The sequence below is a fragment of the Littorina saxatilis genome, linkage group LG8 (genome assembly GCF_037325665.1).
Source record: "Littorina saxatilis isolate snail1 linkage group LG8, US_GU_Lsax_2.0, whole genome shotgun sequence".
Classification (NCBI taxonomy): Eukaryota; Metazoa; Mollusca; class Gastropoda; order Littorinimorpha; family Littorinidae; genus Littorina; species Littorina saxatilis.
In genome coordinates, this window is record NC_090252.1 from 4087224 (window position 1) to 4108788 (window position 21565).

The window sequence follows — 21565 nt, forward strand, 5'->3', positions numbered from 1 at the left end:
GATGGCTGATACCACCTAAACACGCATACACTTGTGTATCTCATCTAAAGTCGGGTTAAAACCCGGGAACATGCCCTTAATGGCTTTGCCGTGAGGGCGTAAAACTTGAACTTCTCTCGGGCGGGGGAGGATGTGTGTGTGTGTGTGTGTGTGTGTGTGTGTGTGTGTGTGTGTGTGTAGGAGAGAGAGAGAGAGAGAGAGGGAGAGGAGAGAGAGAGAGAGAGAGAGAGAGAGAGAGAGAGAGAGAGAGAGAGAGAGAGAGAGAGAGAGAGAGAGAGAACGAACGAACGAACGAACGAACGAACGAACTTTATTACTCAAGGATGGAGATTTTAGGCTCATGTCACAAAGATGTGAGTAGCATATTTGTGATGTGAAACCACGTCGTGTTTTTAACCTCCCTAAATATTGAAGTGCGATGCGTAGGTGACCGGAGAGGCGTTATCACGGGTTTTGTGCGTTGCACGAGAAAACCATAGTTTGACATGAGTTGTGTTTATGAGAACTGTAGCTGGTCTGGGGTTAATAACGTCACAGCGTTTAAGATTTTCAACCGGGAAGGTTGTCAGCGCGTGTCAGGCTTGTTCGGGGAACAAGTACTCTTTCAAGAGACGGGTCTCTTAAGGTAAATGATTTATGTCGTACTAGAGGAATACCCGGCTTCGCCGGGGTGAATCGCGAGACAGAGACAGACAGCGTGGCGGTTCACCACAATCACCTTTGAAGGCGAAGTCCTGTCAAACGGGTTTGAGATTTTTAGAGCTTATTTCTTAGCCCTATATTATCTGTTGTGGCTTCTCAAATGCCAGAACATACAGACAGACAAAAGCCGCTAGACCACATCACAAACAGAACTCTACAATACACAGGTTTTTGCCCACACACACACACAAACACACACACACACAGAGAAGCCGTATATATATATGTATATCTATATCTATAAATGTATAGAGATAGGTGAGAGTGTATTTTTCTGCCCACACACACACACAAACACACACACACACAGAGAAGCCGTATATATATATATATATATCCCATGACCTCCCTTCTTTGTCTCTGTTACTTCAGTATGGGTATATATGTTGTATTTTTATAGCTCAATAAATACATCATGGACTCAAAAAAATATATGATAGTGCAGATTCCGATTTGGGCGAAGAACTACTTTGCTCCCGACCTTTGACCTCGCGCCGAACAATGTGACACATTTGTATGAAGTTCCAAAATCGTATTGCACGGCTCAGAAAACCATATCAGTTGCACGCAAAAATGAATCTCAGAACTGATCTGATGTATGAGATGCAATAAGCAAACGTTTCTTTCATTATGAAAGCAATGCAGGTGGGAAAAAAACGAACATTCAACTTACAAGATAACCAGATGCTAGCGAACCAAAACAAAAACACGAGTACCCTCCCCTTGCTTCGTTAGCAGACGACTTTTGAGAATCTGTCAGACCGTCCTTACCTGGCACGGTTGGGCTTCGCTATCATCAGCTGTTTCACGTGTTTTGCGAGCAAGTCTACTCTTTTGCCTGGCTCTGCAGTAAGTCCACATTGGCGATGAAGGTATCTAAGAACTTAACATGTGTGTATTTTTCCGTAATCCAGTCATATTCTTTCAAAATGCAATCAAGCGGCGGTGACAGACTTGGGTCCTGTTTTCCTCGCACCCATACCAGTTTAGGTTCATGCAAACACACTCGCAAAACATGTAGATACATTTCAAATAGGGAGCAAATGGTTAAATCTACATATGTGTTCCCTAAAATTTGCTTCTCTGTCAATAAGACTAATTGTATAATAATGCGTTCGAAAAAAACAACGTGGAATCGATTCTGAATCGAGTCGAGTAAGCCAAATGGGGGCCAAACCGGTTTCCCCGTTCCGCCGACCTGAAACGCAAAAGAATTGTGCGCTTCAACTAAATGGATTTCTATACGACTTCATTACTTTCTTGCAACTTATGAACCTTTACTTAAAGCTTTTAAACGGTCTGAAAGTAGTGTTACCGCGTACTTATAGATGCACTCATTCGTTTTATTTTTTCAGCGACGGTCACTTAGTTTAAGGTTGCAAAAAGGCCAAGTCTCGCTGAAAACACTGTTCCACACTCCACAGATCGCAACAGTGCCGCTAGTAGTCTACACTTTGTGTTTGATGGTAGAATGGGATATACAGATTACAACACTCGTGGTTTTTTATATGGCTTGTATTTCAGTCAAGACCCAGCGGGAATATCAATCGAGAGCCACTCGCCAAAGGCTCGTGTCTCCCGATGATATTCATCCGCTGGGTCTTGACTGAAATACAAGCCATATAAAAAACCACTTGTGTTGTAACCTATACATATATATATACCATGTGATCAATGTGTGTGTGTCTGTTTGTGTTTGTGTGTGTGTGTGTGTGTGTGTGTGTGTGTGTGTGTGTGTGTGTGTGTGTGTGTGTGTGTGTGTGTGTGGTGTGTTAACACATGCTATCTAATTTCTGTCGACAGGACCATCCAATATGCGGAAGAAAAAGAAGCGAGAGAGGGAAAATGAAGAAACCGACATAGATTAATCTCAGTTAGAGCGCCCAGGGAAAGCAGCTCGTCGGACAAGCCCGTGTCCAGAGGTTCTGTCTACAGAGTCATTGACCGTGGTGGATGTGGCGCACTTAGTGAAACAGTATCAAGACCGGCAAGAAGACTTTGGCATAACAACAAAAGTGAACAGCACACGGCTGAAGGAAAGGCTCTTATCACATTTCGTGGACTTGGAGGCCCGTACGCAGGGAAGAGACATCCTCCTGGCGTTTTCCACAGAACTCAGCGAACAGCTAAGAAGCGTCTATCAATATGACGAAGAAGCAGTTTGCCTTGCAAGAGCTGCCAAACTGATTAGGCGTGATTTACTGCCGCATACGTCAACATTTAAAGAGAAACATACGGAAAATAGCCAGACCAACAGTGTGTAACAGTCTCTGCTACACCTTGTGCAAATGATCCAGTGTGGGCCAGCCATAGGCAAGCAGACAAGACGACCTAACCAGCCTGCTCTGAAGTCGCCACGCCTAGTCTTCCAAACCCTGGCGACTGGGGTTGGCAATTTGTCAATGGTGCTTGGCAACCATTCTGGACTGTCCTGGACGAGGCGTCGAAGACATGTCGTGAACTGTGGAAGTGTGGCTGCAAAAAGGTATGCAATGAGCATGCAGTGCCGGTGTCGTAAGGCTGTGTTGAAATGCACAGCACGTGTTTCCTTGCTTGCTGAATGGATCTTGACTGGTTTTGGAAATGGACAGCACCTGTGTTCTGAACTATAACTATATAAGGTGCATACCTGTTTGACCTTGAACTTTAATGAACAATAATGTGAAGATATATATATACATAGCAGGCCTGCTGATAACATAATACAGGTAATATGTTTACCAAATCCGGTATTCCCACTTCATGTTGGTGCTGAGAAATTAGCATTCCTAGAATTACCTGCCGGCACCTCTCGTTTGACCTTGACATTTGACCTTGAATGTACAATGACATAAGTGAATTAACTATGGGTGTGAAAGCATTACCTTATGATACTATCTATCACATTTTATGATCCAAGTGCATATGGTTACTGAGAAATTAGCATTTTATAGTCACTTACCAAAACGTAACACTGACTTTCAATTTGACCTTGATCTTTGACCTTGGATATATAACAACATGTGTATATATACTTCGATGTTACAACACTACTTCATGAGAGTGCGTGTGCAAATTTTAATGTTTGTAGTGCATATGGTTCCTGAGATATTAGCATTTCTAGGGTCAAATGGCGGCCATTTTGAATTGTTCTAAAAATAGATACTGAAAGTGAGAAATTGCGATGGCCATGTTTCTAAATTTCTTTAGGATCACTTACTCTATCACTCTGCCAAGTTTTATAAATGTAACACAAATTTGAAAGATTCTGACAAATGTGACCCTCCACCACGAAATGAGTCGCATGTCACCTTTGCATGATTTTCATATTTTTACATTTTCCTAAAGATTTTTTTATGCTCTATCCAGTGGTGAAACCCGTTTTAGAAAAGAGCAAAAACTGTTTGAGTTATAAGCCTGTGACTAAGGTGACCCTCACACTGTTACCAGACACTCCCCGGACTTATATTAAGCCTAGCGCAGAACCGCGCGAGGTGACATGCGACTCATTTCGTGGTGGAGGGTCACAAATAGAACCCCTACTATTGGTCGTGTGACAGAGTTTTCTTCCACACTCGATTAGCTGATGTCTAACTCAGCCTGACGGCTTCGTTAGACAATCAACGTAATCTCGTGTGGAAGAAAACGTCTGTCACACGACCAAGTCTGAATAGCAGGTAATGTTATACATCCTTGTTTTAGCAGCCACTCGAGACGATCAATCAACAAAAAACCAAACAAAGAAACAAACAAACACATAATACAAACAAACAAACAAACAAACAAACAAAAACACGAGGGCGGTTCCTGGGTTCCATAACACCCCTTTTAAATGCAAAACAGTAAAAGAAATAGAATCTGATATTTTTTTAAAAATCAGTTATGGTCGCAATCGGATTTCTTCTTTTTGTCAACATATTTACTTTCTCTTGCAGATACGTAATCAAAACCAAACATGCGAACACGGGTACATACGAATGTAGACTAACTGTTGCGGCGTTACCCTCCTCACCGCCAGGTTCCAATTTGTCACAACTCCTGTAAAACTAAATATCAAATTCGTCACTGTTAGAAATGATACAACGCAAAAGGAACAGATTATGTCACACGCTTTCCTTCTGTGCCACTACTAAAGCAAACGTGTGCAAGATGTAGAGGTTACATGCCGAGTCTCAGTGATTATTAAAAATAATGGTCGAAGTTAGCGGATCATGAAAAATGCGAGCTTAAGCAAGCTTTTTCATGACCGCGAACTGAGACCATTATTTGTATTAATCGCTGAGACGAGGTGTGTAACCTCTTTATTCCTCCTTTCTTCAGTTATTCAAAGAAAAGAGGAGTTTTTTGCGAAAGTTTGATCGAATCCAATTCACTCAACCAGTCAACCTGCGCAAGCGATCGATTAATGCGCGGTTATATAGTTCCGTGCAAATCATTCCATTCTGTTTTTGTCAGTTTCCCTGTTTTGGACTAAAATCAAGTACACAGATATGCTGTCTCGGACGCACAGGAGCAGATAATGGTGTTGGGAAGTGCACATGTAAAGGTGTCAGCGTTGTTGATTATGTGTTTATATCAGTTGATATGTTGAATATCATAAATGAGTTTGAGGTTCTTGAGTTTTTCGAGTTGTTTTCAGATGTACACTGTCCCCTTGTTCTTGAATTAGAGTGCGAAGGGGAAGAAAAGTCAAATGTAGATAATCACAGTATCGTAAGGGACATTGAGAGCGATATAAACTCTCACCCAGCCGAATCTCTGCCCCTCAGAGGTGGGCCTAGATGGGAGAAACATTTAGAAGCAGAATATATTCTTGGTTTGGACGATATAAGGATAAATAAGCTCGAGACAGAATTAGATGAGTTGTTGTCGGCCACACACGTTGTGTCAACTGAACAAGTTAATGAAATTGTTTTGGAAATTAATGATATATTAAAAACAAGAGCAAATTCACTTGGGTTTTTCCCAAAAAGTAATAACGGAAAGAGAAACAAGTCGCGTAAGGCGAAAATACAATATTTAGTCAAGTAGCTGTCGAACTCACAGAATGAAACTGAACGCAACGCAACGCAGCAAGACCGTATACTCGTAGCATCGTCACTCCACCGCCCGTGGCAAAGGCAGTGCCCGTGGAATTGACAAGAAGAGCGGGGTATTCGTTGCGCTGAGAAGGATAGCACGCTTTTCTGTACCTCTCTTCGTTTTAACTTTCTGAGCGTGTTTTTAATCCAAACATATCATATCTATATATTTTTGGAATCAGGAACCGACAAGGAATAAGATGAAAGTATTTTTAAATTGATTTCGAAAAAACAATTTTGATAATAATTTTTATATATTTAATTTTCAGAGCTTGTTTTTAATCCGAATATAACATATTTATATGTTTTTGGAATCAGCAAATGATGGAGAATAAGATAAACGTACATTTGGATCGTTTTATAAATGTTTATTTTTTTTTACAATTTTCAGATTTTTAATGACCAAAGTCATTAATTAATTTTTAAGCCACCAAGCTGAAATGCAATACCGAACCCCGGGCTTCGTCGAAGATTACTTGACCAAAATTTCAACCAATTTGGTTGAAAAATGAGGGCGTGACAGTGCCGCCTCAACTTTCACGAAAAGCCGGATATGACGTCATCAAAGACATTTATCAAAAAAATGAAAAAAACGTTCGGGGATTTCATACCCAGGAACTCTCATGTCAAATTTCATAAAGATCGGTCCAGTAGTTTAGTCTGAATCGCTCTACACACACACACACACACACACACACACACGCACACACACACGCACACACGCACGCACATACACCACGACCCTCGTTTCGATTCCCCCTCGATGTTAAAATATTTAGTCAAAACTTGACTAAATATAAAAATGAAAGAAAGACATTTCAGTGGCCTTGGTTTAATTCAATTTGTGAAAGAAAAAGGAAGACATTTTTTCGAGCCAAAAATGTACACAACAGATTTAAAAAAAAGTATATACTAAAGATGCCCAAACACGAGCTAGCCGTGATTACAAAAGAGAAATAAATAAACAGTTTAAAGCACACCAAGCAAAGATCATAAAACAAATACGATCACTTAAGTCCCGAGACCCAAAGGCATATTGGAAAATTGTAAATGGTAATGAGAAACAGGAGAAAGAAGAATTGTTATCCCGAATTTCTTGTGAGACTTTTTTCCAACACTTCAAAGAAATGTTTTCTAAGGATACAGCCGATATTGATGACTCGAGTACAGATCATGACCATGGTGATTTGGAAAATGCATTTTTGAACCAGCCTTTTACAGAAGATGAAATTATTAAAGCCGCACGTTGCCTCAAAAATAATAAGTCCTGTGGTAACGACCAAGTGATTAATGAGTTTTTGAAAGCATCCTCAGGAAAATTAATTACTGTGTTTACAAAGTTGTTTAATATTATATTGAGTTCCGGTTTGACGCCTGACGAATGGTCGATTGGTTTATTGATGCCAATTTATAAACAACAAGTCGCGTAAGGCGAAAATACAATATTTAGTCAAGTAGCTGTCGAACTCACAGAATGAAACTGAACGCAATGCAACGCAGCAAGACCGTATACTCGTGGTCCACCGCTCACGGCTATAGGCAGTGAAATTGACAAGAAGAGCGCGCGAGCGGGGTAGTGGTTACGCTATGCTGCATAGCACGCTTTTCTGTACCTCTCTTCGTTTTAACTTTCTGCGCGTGTTTTTAATCCAAACATATCATATCTATATTTTTTTGGAATCAGGAACCGACAAGGAATAAGATGAAAGTGTTTTTAAATTGATTTCGAAAAAAAAAATTTGATATTAATTTTTATATATTTAATTTTCAGAGCTTGTTTTTAATCCGAATATAACATATTTATATGTTTTTGGAATCAGCAAATGATGGAGAATAAGATAAACGTAAATTTGGATCGTTTTATAAATTTTTATTTTTTTTTACAATTTTCAGATTTTTAATGACCAAAGTCATTAATTAATTTTTAAGCCACCAAGCTGAAATGCAATACCGAACCCCGGGCTTCGTCGAAGATTACTTGACCAAAATTTCAACCAATTTGGTTGAAAAATGAGGGCGTGACAGTGCCGCCTCAACTTTCACGAAAAGCCGGATATGACGTCATCAAAGACATTTATCAAAAAAATGAAAAAAACGTTCGGGGATTTCATACCCAGGAACTCTCATGTCAAATTTCATAAAGATCGGTCCAGTAGTTTAGTCTGAATCGCTCTACACACACACACACACAGACACACAGACACACAGACACACACACGCACATACACCACGACCCTCGTTTCGATTCCCCCTCGATGTTAAAATATTTAGTCAAAACTTGACTAAATATAAAAAGGAAGCAGTGATAACCCTTCTAATTATAGAGGGATCACTTTGCTGAGTTGTTTTGGGAAACTCTTTACCAGTGTTTTGAACAAAAGATTGACTTCATTTTTTCAGCATTATTCAATCATTGGGCCTGAACAAGCTGGATTTCGTGCTAACCACTCAACCACTGATCATATATTTACCCTGTATAGTATTATTGACTATTTCCTGTCCAAGAAAAAGCGACTATATTGCGTATTTGTCGATTATGAAAAAGCTTTTGATTATGTTTAAAGATAATTTTTATGGCAAAAGTTGTTGGATTCTGGTGTAAATGGACGCATACTTTCGGTTGTGACAGAGATGCACCGTAAAGCCAAGTCATGTGTGATGTGGCTCTGGAGTTCGACAGGGGGAAATTTGTCACCAGTATTGTTTGCCATGTATCTAAATGACTTAGAAACATTTTTGTCAGAGAGGATCAAAGGCCTGCCATCATTAGCACATGGCGTAAGAACTCTTGCCATGGAGGAAGATGAAGAAATGGTAATGCTAAAAATGTTCCTTTTATTGTACGCCGACGACACAATCATCATGGCATGCTCAGAAGCTTTACAGTTGGCATTAAATACTCTTTCTGAATATTGCGAGCATTGGGATTTACGTCTGAATTCAGGAAAAACAAAAGTATTAGTGTTTTCTCGCGGGAAAATACGAAATATTCCCACATTCGTCTATGCAGGTCAGAAATTAGAAGTTGTTTTTGGCTATCAGTATTTAGGATTGTATATGAATTATAATAATAAATTCAATGTAGCCCAAAAATGTTTGTATGTAAAAGCCTCAAGGGCTATGTTTGGCCTTTTGAAAAAATGTAAGAAGGTAATGTTACCCCTAGATAGCCAGTTAGAATTGTTTGACAGGATGATTGTGCCAATTTTATTGTATGTATGTGAAGTATGGTGTCCTGGTATGCTAAATCTAGCTTCAAAGTTGCAATTAAGATTTTATAAAATTGTTTTGAAGTTGGGTAAGTCAACTCCCAGCAAAATGGTCTATGGGGAAACTGGACAGTACCCACTGGAAATTCTGGCGAAAAATAGAATGTTACATTTTTGGTTTAAACTGTTGAATGTTAATTACAGGTATAAGTTTTCCAGTATAGTATACCGTTTTTTTGTATCGCCAGTATGAAGAGAATATTTATAAATCACCTTATTTGAATTGTATAGAAACAACGCTAAATAACCTTGGCCTGAGTGGAATGTGGATAAACCAGTGGACGCTGAGTTGTTCTAGCCACTGGTTCAAACTAAAAACATTACAGTGTTTGAAAGACCAATATGTACAGATATGGTGTTCTGATTTAAATTCTAGTGAGATGTTTTATAACTATCGGCTTTACAAACAGACGTTTATGCTCGAAAACTATTTGAAAGTACTCCCACAAAATTTGGGAATTATATTTTTGCGCTTTAGAACGCTAAACCACAAGTTACCAATTCAGACAGGAAGGTTTATAAATATAACACAGAAGGAAAGAGTGTGTACAAAGTGCAATAATGGCGATATTGGTGATGAATTCCAGTATGTTTTTAACTGCAGTTTCTTTGACGAATTAAGACAAGTATTGAAAAAGTCCAAATGTAATAAAATTTCAACTTTTATTTTCAACAACAAATAAAAAAAAGTAGTGTTAAACTTAATTCCCCCCCGCGGGTTAGGGGGAAGAATTTACCCGATGCTCCCCAGCATGTCGTGAGAGGCAACTAACGGATTCTGTTTCTCTTTTTAACCTTGTTAAGTGTTTCTTGTATAGAATATAGTCAATGTTTGTAAAGATTTTAGTCGAGTAAGAAATGTTCCTTTGTACTGGAAACTTGCATTCTCCCAGTAAGGTAATACATTGTACTACGTTGCAAGCCCCTGGAGCAAATTTTTGATTAGTGCTTTTGTGAACAAGAAACAATTGACAAGTGGCTCTATCGCATCTCCCCCCCTTTCCCCGTCGCAATATAACCTTCGTGGTTGAAAACGACGTTAAACACCAAATAAAGAAAGAAAGAAAATTAAACTTAATTCACTTGATAAAGGGTATTTCAAAAGAATTTTAAACAGGTGTTGATAGGGAAAAAAACACACAGCACAAAACAAGAAAAACATGATTTAGACAGCAGATTGTAATTTTTTATTTTTTTTTATTTTCTATCACACTTAATGTTACGCCATATATAACGAGAGTGATTATTTTGGAGATTTGATTTCCACATTGTAAAACAAGTTATTTGATATTTTATTTTTACAGCGGAGCGGGTTTGTGTGTATGTGTTGATGGAATAACCTGCATTCCTCTCTTTATTGTTCTGGTATTTTTGAATTCATTAATTTGTTTTCTTTTTTTTCTTTTTATGTACCCCCATGGGGTTCCCTGAAAATAAAATGTGACTTGGCTTGACTTGACAATGGCTGGTCAGGTTTGTCAAGCTTGAGTACGCAAAACGAGTTTGTTCTCTCCTCTGTTGAAGCTGTGAGACATACATGCTATTCCGACTTGGTCGTGGTAACTGAGTTTTCTTCCACACTCGATTAGCTGATGTCTAACTCAGCCTGACGGCTTCGTCAGACAATCAACGTAATCTCGTGTGGAAGAAAACGTCTGTTACACGCCCAAGTCTGAATAGCAGGTAATGTCATTTCACATCTGAAGCCGTTTAGTTCTGTAAAGGATTAACAATAACAAAGCCCATGAGGACCACCAATCAAAACTCAAAGAAGATACAGAGTGTGGGTTGATGGGGAGTGTGTATAAATACTGCAGTCAATGAAGACCCGGCACATCGCTTCAGCCGCTCTACAGATTCCATTCCGCCATTTTGATTCTACAGAACGCGAACAGCAAGCTTCCAAGGTGAGGAATCATGTCTCTGTCTTCTCTGTCTTCACTCTATCTGTCTGTTTCTGTCTGTCTGTTTCTCTGTCTGTCTGTTTCTCTGTCTGTCTGTTTCTCTGTCTGTCTGTTTCTCTGTCTGTCTGTTTCTCTGTCTGTCTGTTTCTCTGTCTGTCTGTTTCTCTGTCGGTCTGTTTCTCTGTCCGTCTGTTTCTCTGTCCGTCTGTTTCTCTGTCGGTCTGTTTCTCTGTCGGTCTGTTTCTCTGTCGGTCTGTTTCTCTGTCGGTCTGCTTCTCTGTCGGTCTGTTTCTCTGTCTGTCTGTTTCTCTGTCTGTCTGTTTCTCTGTCTGTCTGTTTCTCTGTCTGTCTGTTTCTCGGTCTGTCTGCTTCTCTGTCTGTCTGTTTCTCGGTCTGTCTGCTTCTCTGTCTGTCTGTTTCTATGTCTGTCTGTTTCTCTGTCGGTCTGTTTCTCTGTCGGTCTGTTTCTCTGTCTGTCTGTTTCTCTGTCGGTCTGCTTCTCTGTCTGTCTGTTTCTCGGTCTGTCTGCTTCTCTGTCTCTCTGTTTCTCTGTCGGTCTGTTTCTCTGTCGGTCTGCTTCTCTGTCTGTCTGTTTCTCTGTCTGTATGTTTCTCTTTCTGTCTGTTTCTCTCTCTGTCTGTTTCTCTGTCTGTCTGTTTCTCGGTCTGTCTGCTTCTCTGTCTGTCTGTTTCTCGGTCTGTCTGCTTCTCTGTCTGTCTGTTTCTCTGTCTGTCTGCTTCTCTGTCTGTCTGTTTCTCTGTCTGTCTGCTTCTTTGTCTGTCTGTTTCTCTGTCGGTGTGTTTTTCTGTCTGTCTGTTTCTATGTCTGTCTGCTTCTCTGTCAGTCTGTTTCTCTGTCTGTCTGTTTCTCTGTCAGTGTGTTTCTCTGTCTGTCTGTTTCTCTGTCTGTCTGCTTCTTTGTCTGTCTGTTTCTCTGTCTGTCTGTTTCTCTGTCGGTGTGTTTCTCTGTCTGTCTGTTTCTCTGTCTGTCTGCTTCTCTGTCTGTCTGTTTCTCTGTCTGTCTGTTTCTCTGTCTGTCTGTTTCTCTGTCTGTCTGTTTCTCTGTCGGTGTGTTTCTCTGTCTGTCTGTTTCTCGGTCTGTCTGCTTCTCTGTCTGTCTGTTTCTCGGTCTGTCTGTTTCTCTGTCTGTCTGTTTCTCTGTCTGTCTGTTTCTCTGTCTGTCTGTTTCTCTGTCTGTCTGTTTCTCTGTCGGTCTGTTTCTCTATTGGTCTGTTTCTCTGTCTGTCTGTTTCTCTGTCGGTCTGTTTCTCTGTCTGTCTGTTTCTCGGTCTGTCTGTTTCTATGTCTGTCTGTTTCTCTGTCGGTCTGTTTCTCTGTCGGTCTGTTTCTCTGTCTGTCTGTTTCTCTGTCGGTCTGCTTCTCTGTCTGTCTGTTTCTCTGTCTGTCTGTTTCTATGTCTGTCTGTTTCTCTGTCGGTCTGTTTCTCTGTCGGTCTGTTTCTCTGTCTGTCTGTTTCTCTGTCGGTCTGCTTCTCTGTCTGTCTGTTTCTCGGTCTGTCTGCTTCTCTGTCTGTCTGTTTCTCTGTCGGTCTGTTTCTCTGTCGGTCTGCTTCTCTGTCTGTCTGTTTCTCTGTCTGTATGTTTCTCTTTCTGTCTGTTTCTCTCTCTGTCTGTTTCTCTGTCTGTCTGTTTCTCGGTCTGTCTGCTTCTCTGTCTGTCTGTTTCTCGGTCTGTCTGCTTCTCTGTCTGTCTGTTTCTCTGTCTGTCTGCTTCTCTGTCTGTCTGTTTCTCTGTCTGTCTGCTTCTTTGTCTGTCTGTTTCTCTGTCGGTGTGTTTTTCTGTCTGTCTGTTTCTATGTCTGTCTGCTTCTCTGTCAGTCTGTTTCTCTGTCTGTCTGTTTCTCTGTCGGTGTGTTTCTCTGTCTGTCTGTTTCTCTGTCTGTCTGTTTTTTGTTTGTCTGTTTCTGTGTCTGTCTGTTTCTCTGTCGGTGTGTTTCTCTGTCTGTCTGTTTCTCTGTCTGTCTGCTTCTCTGTCTGTCTGTTTCTCTGTCTGTCTGTTTCTCTGTCTGTCTGTTTCTCTGTCTGTCTGTTTCTCTGTCGGTGTGTTTCTCTGTCTGTCTGTTTCTCGGTCTGTCTGCTTCTCTGTCTGTCTGTTTCTCGGTCTGTCTGTTTCTCTGTCTGTCTGTTTCTCTGTCTGTCTGTTTCTCTGTCTGTCTGTTTCTCTGTCTGTCTGTTTCTCTGTCTGTCTGTTTCTCTGTCTGTCTGTTTCTCTTTCGGTATGTTTCTCTGTCTGTCTGTTTCTCTGTCGGTCTGTTTCTCTGTCTGTATGTTTCTCGGTCTGTCTGTTTCTCTGTCCGTCTGTTTCTCTGTCGGTCTGTTTCTCTGTCTGTATGTATCTCTGTCTGTCTGTTTCTCGGTCTGTCTGTTTCTCGGTCTGTCTGTTTCTCTGTCGGTCTGTTTCTCGGTCTGTCTGTTTCTCTGTCGGTCTGTTTCTCTGTCGGTCTGCTTCTCTGTCTGTCTGTTTCTCGGTCTGTCTGTTTCTCGGTATGTCTGTTTCTCTGTCTGTCTGTTTCTCTGTCTGTCTGCTTCTCTGTCTGTCTGTTTCTCGGTCTGTCTGCTTCTCTGTCGGTCTGTTTCTCTGTCTGTCTGTTTCTCTGTCGGTGTGTTTCTCTGTCTGTCTGTTTCTCTGTCTGTCTGCTTCTCTGTCTGTCTGTTTCTCTGTCTGTCTGTTTCTCTGTCTGTCTGTTTCTCTGTCTGTCTGTTTCTCTGTCTGTGTGTTTCTCTGTCTGTCTGTTTCTCTGTTTCTCTGTCTGTCTGTTTGTCTGTCTGTCTGTTTCTCTGTCTGTGTGTGTCTCTGTCTGTCTGTTTCTCTGTCTGTCTGTTTCTCTGTCTGTCTGTTTCTCTGTCTGTCTGTTTCTCTGTCTGTCTGTTTCTCTGTCTGTCTGTTTCTATGTCTGTGTGTTTCTCTGTCTGTCTGCTTCTCTGTCTGTCTGTTTCTCTGTCTGTCTGTTTCTCTGTCTGTCTGTTTCTCTGTCTGTCTGCTTCTCTGTCTGTCTGTTTCTCTGTCTGTCTGTTTCTCTGTCTGTCTGTTTCTCTGTCTGTCTGTTTCTCTGTCTGTCTGTTTCTCGGTCTGTCTGTTTCTCGGTCTGTCTGTTTCTCTGTCTGTCTGTCTGTTTCTCTGTCTGTCTGTTTCTCTGTCTGTCTATTTCTCTGTCTGTCTGCTTCTCTGTCTGTCTGCTTCTCTGTCTGTATGTTTCTCGGTCTGTCTGTTTCTCGGTCTGTCTGTTTCTCTGTCTGTCTGTTTCTCTGTCTGTATGTTTCTATATCTGTCTGTTTCTCTGTCTGTCTGTTTCTCTGTCTGTCTGTTTCTCGGTCTGTCTGTTTCTCGGTCTGTCTGCTTCTCTGTCGGTCTGTTTCTCGGTCTGTCTGTTTCTCTGTCGGTGTGTTTCTCTGTCTGTCTGTTTCTCTGTCTGTCTGCTTCTCTGTCTGTCTGTTTCTCTGTCTGTCTGCTTCTCTGTCTGTCTGTTTCTCTGTCGGTCTGTTTCTCTGTCTGTCTGTTTCTCTGTCTGTCTGCTTCTCTGTCGGTCTGTTTCTCTGTCTGTCTGTTTCTCTGTCGGTCTGTTTCTCTGTCTGTCTGTTTCTCTGTCTGTCTGTTTCTCTGACTGTCTGCTTCTCTGTCTGTCTGTTTCTCTGTCCGTCTGTTTCTCTGTCTGTCTGTTTCTCTGTCTGTTTTTCTGTCTGTCTGTTTCTCTGTCTGTCTGCTTCTCTGTCTGTCTGTTTCTCTGTCTGTTTTTCTGTCTGTCTGTTTCTCTGACTGTCGGCTTCTCTGTCTGTCTGTTTCTCTGTCTGTCTGCTTCTCTGTCTGTCTGTTTCTCTGTCTGTCTGCTTCTCTGTCTGTCTGTTTCTCTGACTGTCTGCTTCTCTGTCTGTCTGTTTCTCTGTCTGTCTGTTTTTCTGTCTGTCTGTTTCTCTGTCGGTCTGCTTCTCTGTCGGTCTGTTTCTCTGTCTGTCTGCTTCTCTGTCTGTCTGTTTCTCGGTCTGTCTGCTTCTCTGTCTGTCTGTTTCTCTGTCTGTATGTTTCTCGGTCTGTCTGTTTCTCTGTCTGTCTGCTTCTCTGTCGGTCTGTTTCTCTGTCGGTCTGTTTCTCTGTCTGTCTGTTTCTCTGTCTGTCTGTTTCTCTGTCCGTCTGTTTCTCTGTCTGTCTTTTTCTCTGTCTGTCTCTCTGTTTGTCTGTTTCTCTGTCGGTCTGTTTCTCTGTCTGTCTGTTTCTCTGTCCGTCTGTTTCTCTGTCTGTCTTTTTCTCTGTCTGTCTGTTTCTCTGACTGTCTGCTTCTCTGTCTGTCTGTTTCTCTGTCTGTCTGTTTCTCTGTCTGTCTGTTTCTCTGTCTGTCTGTTTCTCTGTCTGTCTGTTTCTCTGTCTGTCTGCTTCTCTGTCTGTCTGTTTCTCTGTCTGTCTGTTTCTCTGTCTGTCTGTTTCTCTGTCTGTCTGTTTCTCTGTCTGTCTGTTTCTCTGTTTGTCTGTTTCTCGGTCTGTCTGTTTCTCTGTCTGTCTGTTTCTCTGTCTGTCTGTTTCTCTGTCTGTCTCTTTCTCTGTCTGTCTGCTTCTCTGTCTGTCTGTTTCTCTGTCTGTATGTTTCTCGGTCTGTCTGTTTCTCGGTCTGTCTGTTTCTCTGTCTGTCTGTTTCTCTGTCTGTATGTTTCTCTGTCTGTCTGTTTCTCTGTCTGTCTGTTTCTCTGTCTGTCTGCTTCTCTGTCTGTCTGTTTCTCGGTCTGTCTGCTTCTCTGTCGGTCTGTTTCTCGGTCTGTCTGTTTCTCTGTCGGTGTGTTTCTCTGTCTGTCTGTTTCTCTGTCTGTCTGCTTCTCTGTCTGTCTGTTTCTCTGTCTGTCTGCTTCTCTGTCTGTCTGTTTCTCTGTCGGTCTGTTTCTCTGTCTGTCTGCTTCTCTGTCTGTCTGCTTCTCTGTCGGTCTGTTTCTCTGTCTGTCTGTTTCTCTGTCGGTCTGCTTCTCTGTCTGTCTGTTTCTCTGTCTGTCTGTTTCTCTGACTGTCCGCTTCTCTGTCCGTCTGTTTCTCTGTCTGTCTGTTTCTCTGTCTGTTTTTCTGTCTGTCTGTTTCTCTGTCTGTCTGCTTCTCTGTCTGTCTGTTTCTCTGTCTGTTTTTCTGTCTGTCTGTTTCTCTGACTGTCTGCTTCTCTGTCTGTCTGTTTCTCTGTCTGTCTGCTTCTCTGTCTGTCTGTTTCTCTGTCTGTTTGCTTCTCTGTCTGTCTGTTTCTCTGACTGTCTGCTTCTCTGTCTGTCTGCTTCTCTGTCTGTCTGTTTCTCTGTCTGTTTGCTTCTCTGTCTGTCTGTTTCTCTGACTGTCTGCTTCTCTGTCTGTCTGTTTCTCTGTCTGTCTGTTTTTCTGTCTGTCTGCTTCTCTGTCTGTCTGTTTCTCTGTCTGTATGTTTCTCGGTCTGTCTGTTTCTCTGTCTGTCTGCTTCTCTGTCGGTCTGTTTCTCTGTCGGTCTGTTTCTCTGTCTGTCTGTTTCTCTGTCTGTATGTTTCTCGGTCTGTCTGTTTCTCTGTCTGTTTCTCTGTCTGTCTGTTTCTCTGTCGGTCTGCTTCTCTGTCTGTCTGTTTCTCTGACTGTCTGCTTCTCTGTCTGTCTGTTTCTCTGTCTGTCTGTTTCTCTGTCTGTCTGTTTCTCTGTCTGTCTCTCTGTCTTCACTCTGTCTGTCTCTCTGTCTGTACGTCTGTATGACAAACAATATGATACTTACTAACCTTAATTTGTGTATTTATTTGTATATTCAAATTTGTTTTTATCAAAATATGGGAGGAGTGTATAATTTGAAACAGATACGTATGAACGTCTTGTGTGTGTGTGTGTGTGTGTGTGTGTGTGTGTGTGTGTGTGTGTGTGTGTGTGTGTGTGTGTGTGTGTGTGTGTGTGTGTGTATGTATGTGTGTGTGTATTGTGTGTGTGTGTGTGTGTGTGTGTGTGTGTGTGTGTGTGTGTGTGTGTTTAACAGGCTTCACAGAGACAAATGTAGGCTACGTTATTCATGTTTGTCATACTTTATATTCCTATGCATACAGGGGTTTGTTTTCTTTCGGGTACTGATGGTATTATTTTCTTCAGATGCGTTGGGGAAGTGTTGTCGTTGTGCTGCTGGTGGCCAGCTTTGTGTCGCAGTCTGAAGCCGGCTTGTCATTATTGACCAGCGTCCTTAAGGCGGCAGGTTCATTGGTGAAAGAGGTATGTTTTGTTTATTTTTATAGCATGAGATATACACAAGCTAGAACAAAGATTTTTGGTAGGTTCTTGCACAAAGCATGTGTGTCTAACAGAAAAAAAATACTGTTACTTTGAAATATTAAATGATTTTAAGTTTTAATTAATTATGCAACTTAGCATCTAATTTTAGATACCGGAACTAGTAAGATTTGTAGACACTCCTATAGCTATCATATTATTTTCTTGGGTTATATTTTTGTTTTAGTACATTGTACATCACAACATCTAGATTTTGTCATACCACATTTTTGATACTATGTTTTGTCTCTGACATATATGGTCATGTGATATTTTTAATAAATTAAAATTAAAAAACATATCCTTTAACAAGGTTTATTACTAAAGTAGGCATGATATCCAAAACGTGGTATGACACAATCTACCTGTTGGTATGATGAAGATTTGAGCCAAATTTCAGGCAGATTGGTCCATATTAGTGTAAACTAGGAAGTTTAAACAACAACAAAATGTTAATTTTAACGAACGCCAACAAAGTTAAAAACATGGAGAGAGCAGTGCATACTCCCACCTGCTGCCTCTAATGCCCCCTCCCCCACTCAGGTAAGGAAATCCTTCTGTTTCCTCCTGGGCATCCTCCAGCTGACATTTGCTATGCTTTTTAGCTTTGCGGGCTTCATGGGTGCTCAGGTGTGCCTGCCGTTGTGCGTTTTGAATGCGCATAGCGTCTTTCGTCATGAGGAAATCTTTTGTGAAATTCCCAACACGCAAGTCCAGTTTTTTGTAGTATCACACCCAAAGCTGATGCACCATCATTGAACAGAGAAACACCTATGCCAAGTGCAGTGTTGACAGTGGTAAGTCCATGATTCCCTGTTTTAGGGCACAATTTCCATATTACACCATTTAGTGCCTCATTTGCATTTTTTGTATAGCCTTCAACACATTTTCTTAGAAGTTGGACAGACCAGCTGGGATGAAATGTTTTGACTAAGCAGTTCAATATCAATTATCCTGTTTCCAGTGAAGTAAAGAGAGATCAGATTCCTCTTCAGAAACATCAGAACCGACAGTTTTTGTCTTAATCTCACTCTCTGATTTACAATATAACTTGTCATCTCCAAAAAGTTTTCTCTTGGAACGTGAGGTGGGCGTGGCATTTGTGTTTTGAGTCTGATCTTCGACCGATGAATTGTAAGATGTAGCTTTTTGAGAATCATCATCACAAACAGAATCAATAGAATCATTTCCACGCTTCCTTTTCGCTAAAACATGTCTATTTGGTGGAGGTTTAACTTCGGATCTGTCATGATTTACCCTACACAAGATTTAATTTATCAAAAAAACACTTCCATGCAGACTTTACTGGGGGCAGATATTTGCAATTCAAAGTAACTCCTGCAGAATAACAGGGGAAGGGATAACGATTATTTCCCTTTCCTGCAGCAGACGCTTTTTTAGGGATACTGCTTTCAAACAAACAACTGTGTTTTGGTCCGAAATTTTGATATTAAGGGGGGATTTTCGGCCACACCACCCTCACTAAATAAATTCTTGCGTCAAATCTATTCATTTGTGAGCAAACAACCTTCAGGATAAGGTGTAAAAATGATTTATCTTGGTAAAAAAAAAAAGAAGTAGTAAGGCCCAAAAGTGATTTTTTTCATTTTCACCACAATACCTGCCACCGTGATCAAGACGGTACTACTATGTCTGTCTGTCTGCCTGTCTGTCTGTCTGTCCGTCTGTCTGTCTATCTGTTTGTCTGCCTCTCTATTTCTCTTTCAAACTCTCTCTCTCTCTCTCTCTCTCTCTCTCTCTCTCTCTCTCTCTCTCTCTCTCTCTCTCTCTCTCTCTCTCTCTCTTGTAATAAAGTTCTGAGTTCTGAGTTCTCTCAAACTCTCTCTTATCTCTCTCTCTCTTATCTCTCTCTCTTATCTCTCTCTCATTCACTCTCTCATTCACTCTCTCTCTCTCTCTCTCTCTCTCTCTCTCTCTCTCTCTCTCTCTCTCTCTCTCTCTTGTAATAAAGTTCTGAGTTCTGAGTTCTCTCAAACTCTCTCTTATCTCTCTCTCTCTCTCTCTTATCTCTCTCTCTTATCTCTCTCTCTCATTCACTCTCTCATTCACTCTCTCTCTCTTTCTCTCTCTCTTTCTCTCTCTCTCTCTCTCTCTTTCTCTCTCTCTCTCTCTCTCTCTCTCTCTCTCTCTCTCTCTCTCTCTCTCTCTCTCTCTCTCTCTCCCTATCTTGTTCTGTATTTATATAAATGATTTACCCCTTCATGTGTCCGATGAAAAAGTTAGATGTGAGTTCTTCGCGGATGACTCTTCTGTTCACACCAGTCAAAAATCTTTGGAATCCGTCAACTCTTCTCTTCAAACAAGTGTGGATGAAATCACTGAGTGGTGCGTTTCTAATGCAATGATCATTCATCCGATTAAAACAAAGAGTATGGTGATAACCACGAGACAAAAACACCAATTAAGTCCTTTACAATTACAACTGTCAGGTGGTTCAACTCAAGTGCAGCAAGTTAAGGAACATAGATTATTGGGTGTTACCATTGATCAAGAGTTGAAATGGCAAACTCATTTGAGTAATATTTTCAAACTAGTATAAAAAAAATGTGTACCTGTTATCAAAATTAAGGCATTACGCAGATTCTGCAGCACTCAAAATGTTTTATTACGCCCACATAATGCCTCTTATAAACTTCGCATCGACACTTTGGGATAACTGCAGTGATGTTCATTTAAAAAGACTCAATCGCCGAGCTGCAAAACTTATTCTGCATTATTTGAATAGGTCCACGGATGATAAACTAAAGCTCTTGAATTTCCTCCCCTTGAAAGGTCAGTGCTTTTAGTTATGCGCTATAGAAATCTCCTTAATAAATAAATAAATAAATAAATAAATATACAAGGCTGTGTTCATGTATAAAATTCTAAATGACGACTGTCCTAAATATTTGCAATCACATTTCAAACATGCCACAAAAAGATATGGGTCCCAAAAAATCATCCCTCCTATACCTCGCATAGACCTCTACAAATCGAGCTTAGCCTTCTCGGGAGCGTTTCTCTGGAACTCCTTCCCCCAACAGATAAGAAATGCAACTTCAGTGAAAATAAAATATCACCACAATCTCTTCAGTTGTGTTCCTATTTAGAATGGGAAATATTAATGGATTTGAACTGTCTTTCGGCTCAAATAAAGTCAAATGCATTGCTGACCCATATATTGTGTTAGTTAATATGTCACGACAACTACCGTTGAGAAACAATTCAACGGAAAAAACATACATTATCTAGAAACCGAAAATAGTGATTTTGGCGTTTCCTTGATAATTCTTCAAGGAGCGCACATTTTTTAAAGACATTCAAAACATACAATAACATGTAATTGGACTACATTTTGTGGAATCAAATTTACGTTATTTTAATTAAAACGTTGATTTCATCATATTCACATATAACGGTTTTAACTGACAAGCTATATTTTCTTTGATTTTATCCCGACCCACAAACGCCTTCCACAAAGTGTAGTCCTATGAATACTAAAAAGCCATGCCACGTTTTGTTCCAGTCGGTTGAGAACATTTTGAGTTATCAAGGAAACGGCGAAGCAAGGTGCCGAAAACATCATTCTGAGAAAAAAGACTTCAAAGTTTAGATACGACGTCAAACTGGAAAACAACACCGTTTCTCGGTCCCTAATTGTCGAAGATCGGTGAAAAATTAGAAAATAATGGTTTATAACTGACAAAAGCTTGGTTTTCTTCTGAAAAGTACGTATTGAAACTCAGTTATGGACAACGGACATACTCACAAAATTTCATAAAGATTGGTGAAAAAACGGGATTTAACGGTTTTTTAACTGCCAAAAATCAACTTTTTATTCTTGTTGAAATTCAGTTAGGGACAACCAACCTAACCACAACATTTCATAAAGATCGGTGAAAAATTAGAAAATAACGGTTTATAACGGGTTTTTAACTGCCAATAATTAACTTTTTCTTCTTGAAAAGTTTGTATTGGAGATCAGTTAGGGACAATGGATCACTGTGCCAATTTTGGTGTAAATCCGACGATTAGGGACCAAGAAACAAGGAGCAGAGTGTTTTTTGGCGGTTAAACTGTCATTTTAACGGTTTAATGATTTGGTGAAATTTCTTCCACCACAATACTATACAATGTTTTATCTACCCATTATTGCAAGAACCCCAAAATCATATTTTTGGGGAAAAATCACTTTCACCCATGCTAGAACCTCCACGTTCACACATCATTCGTGAATGAAATTTCTTGTTCGATTGTTATTTTGTTAAACACTTTGTACTAGTGTTAACGGATGTGAAGCTGATCGGAGCAACTTTATTCCCAAATGAAAGGTATAATATGTCAATGTAATTTTGTAATTTTTGAGTTCTCCTTATGTAA

General features: G+C 40.5%; 1 protein-coding gene across 2 annotated transcripts in view; it reads left to right on the plus strand.

The window, feature by feature from the left end:
• The window catches only part of LOC138972559 (uncharacterized), a 35784-nt gene that overhangs the window by 4205 nt on the left and 10014 nt on the right, over positions 1 to 21565 (plus strand). The window contains exons 1-2 of one of the 2 annotated variants that reach the window (XM_070345209.1): positions 10789 to 10938; positions 17012 to 17128. The exons of the other annotated variant lie outside the window; for it this stretch is intronic. Coding sequence (XP_070201310.1) covers positions 10852 to 10938; positions 17012 to 17128 — 204 coding nt within the window. The 5' untranslated portion in view covers positions 10789 to 10851. Of the gene's footprint in view, positions 1 to 10788; positions 10939 to 17011; positions 17129 to 21565 lie in introns of those variants that run through there. 2 annotated transcript variants of the gene reach the window in all.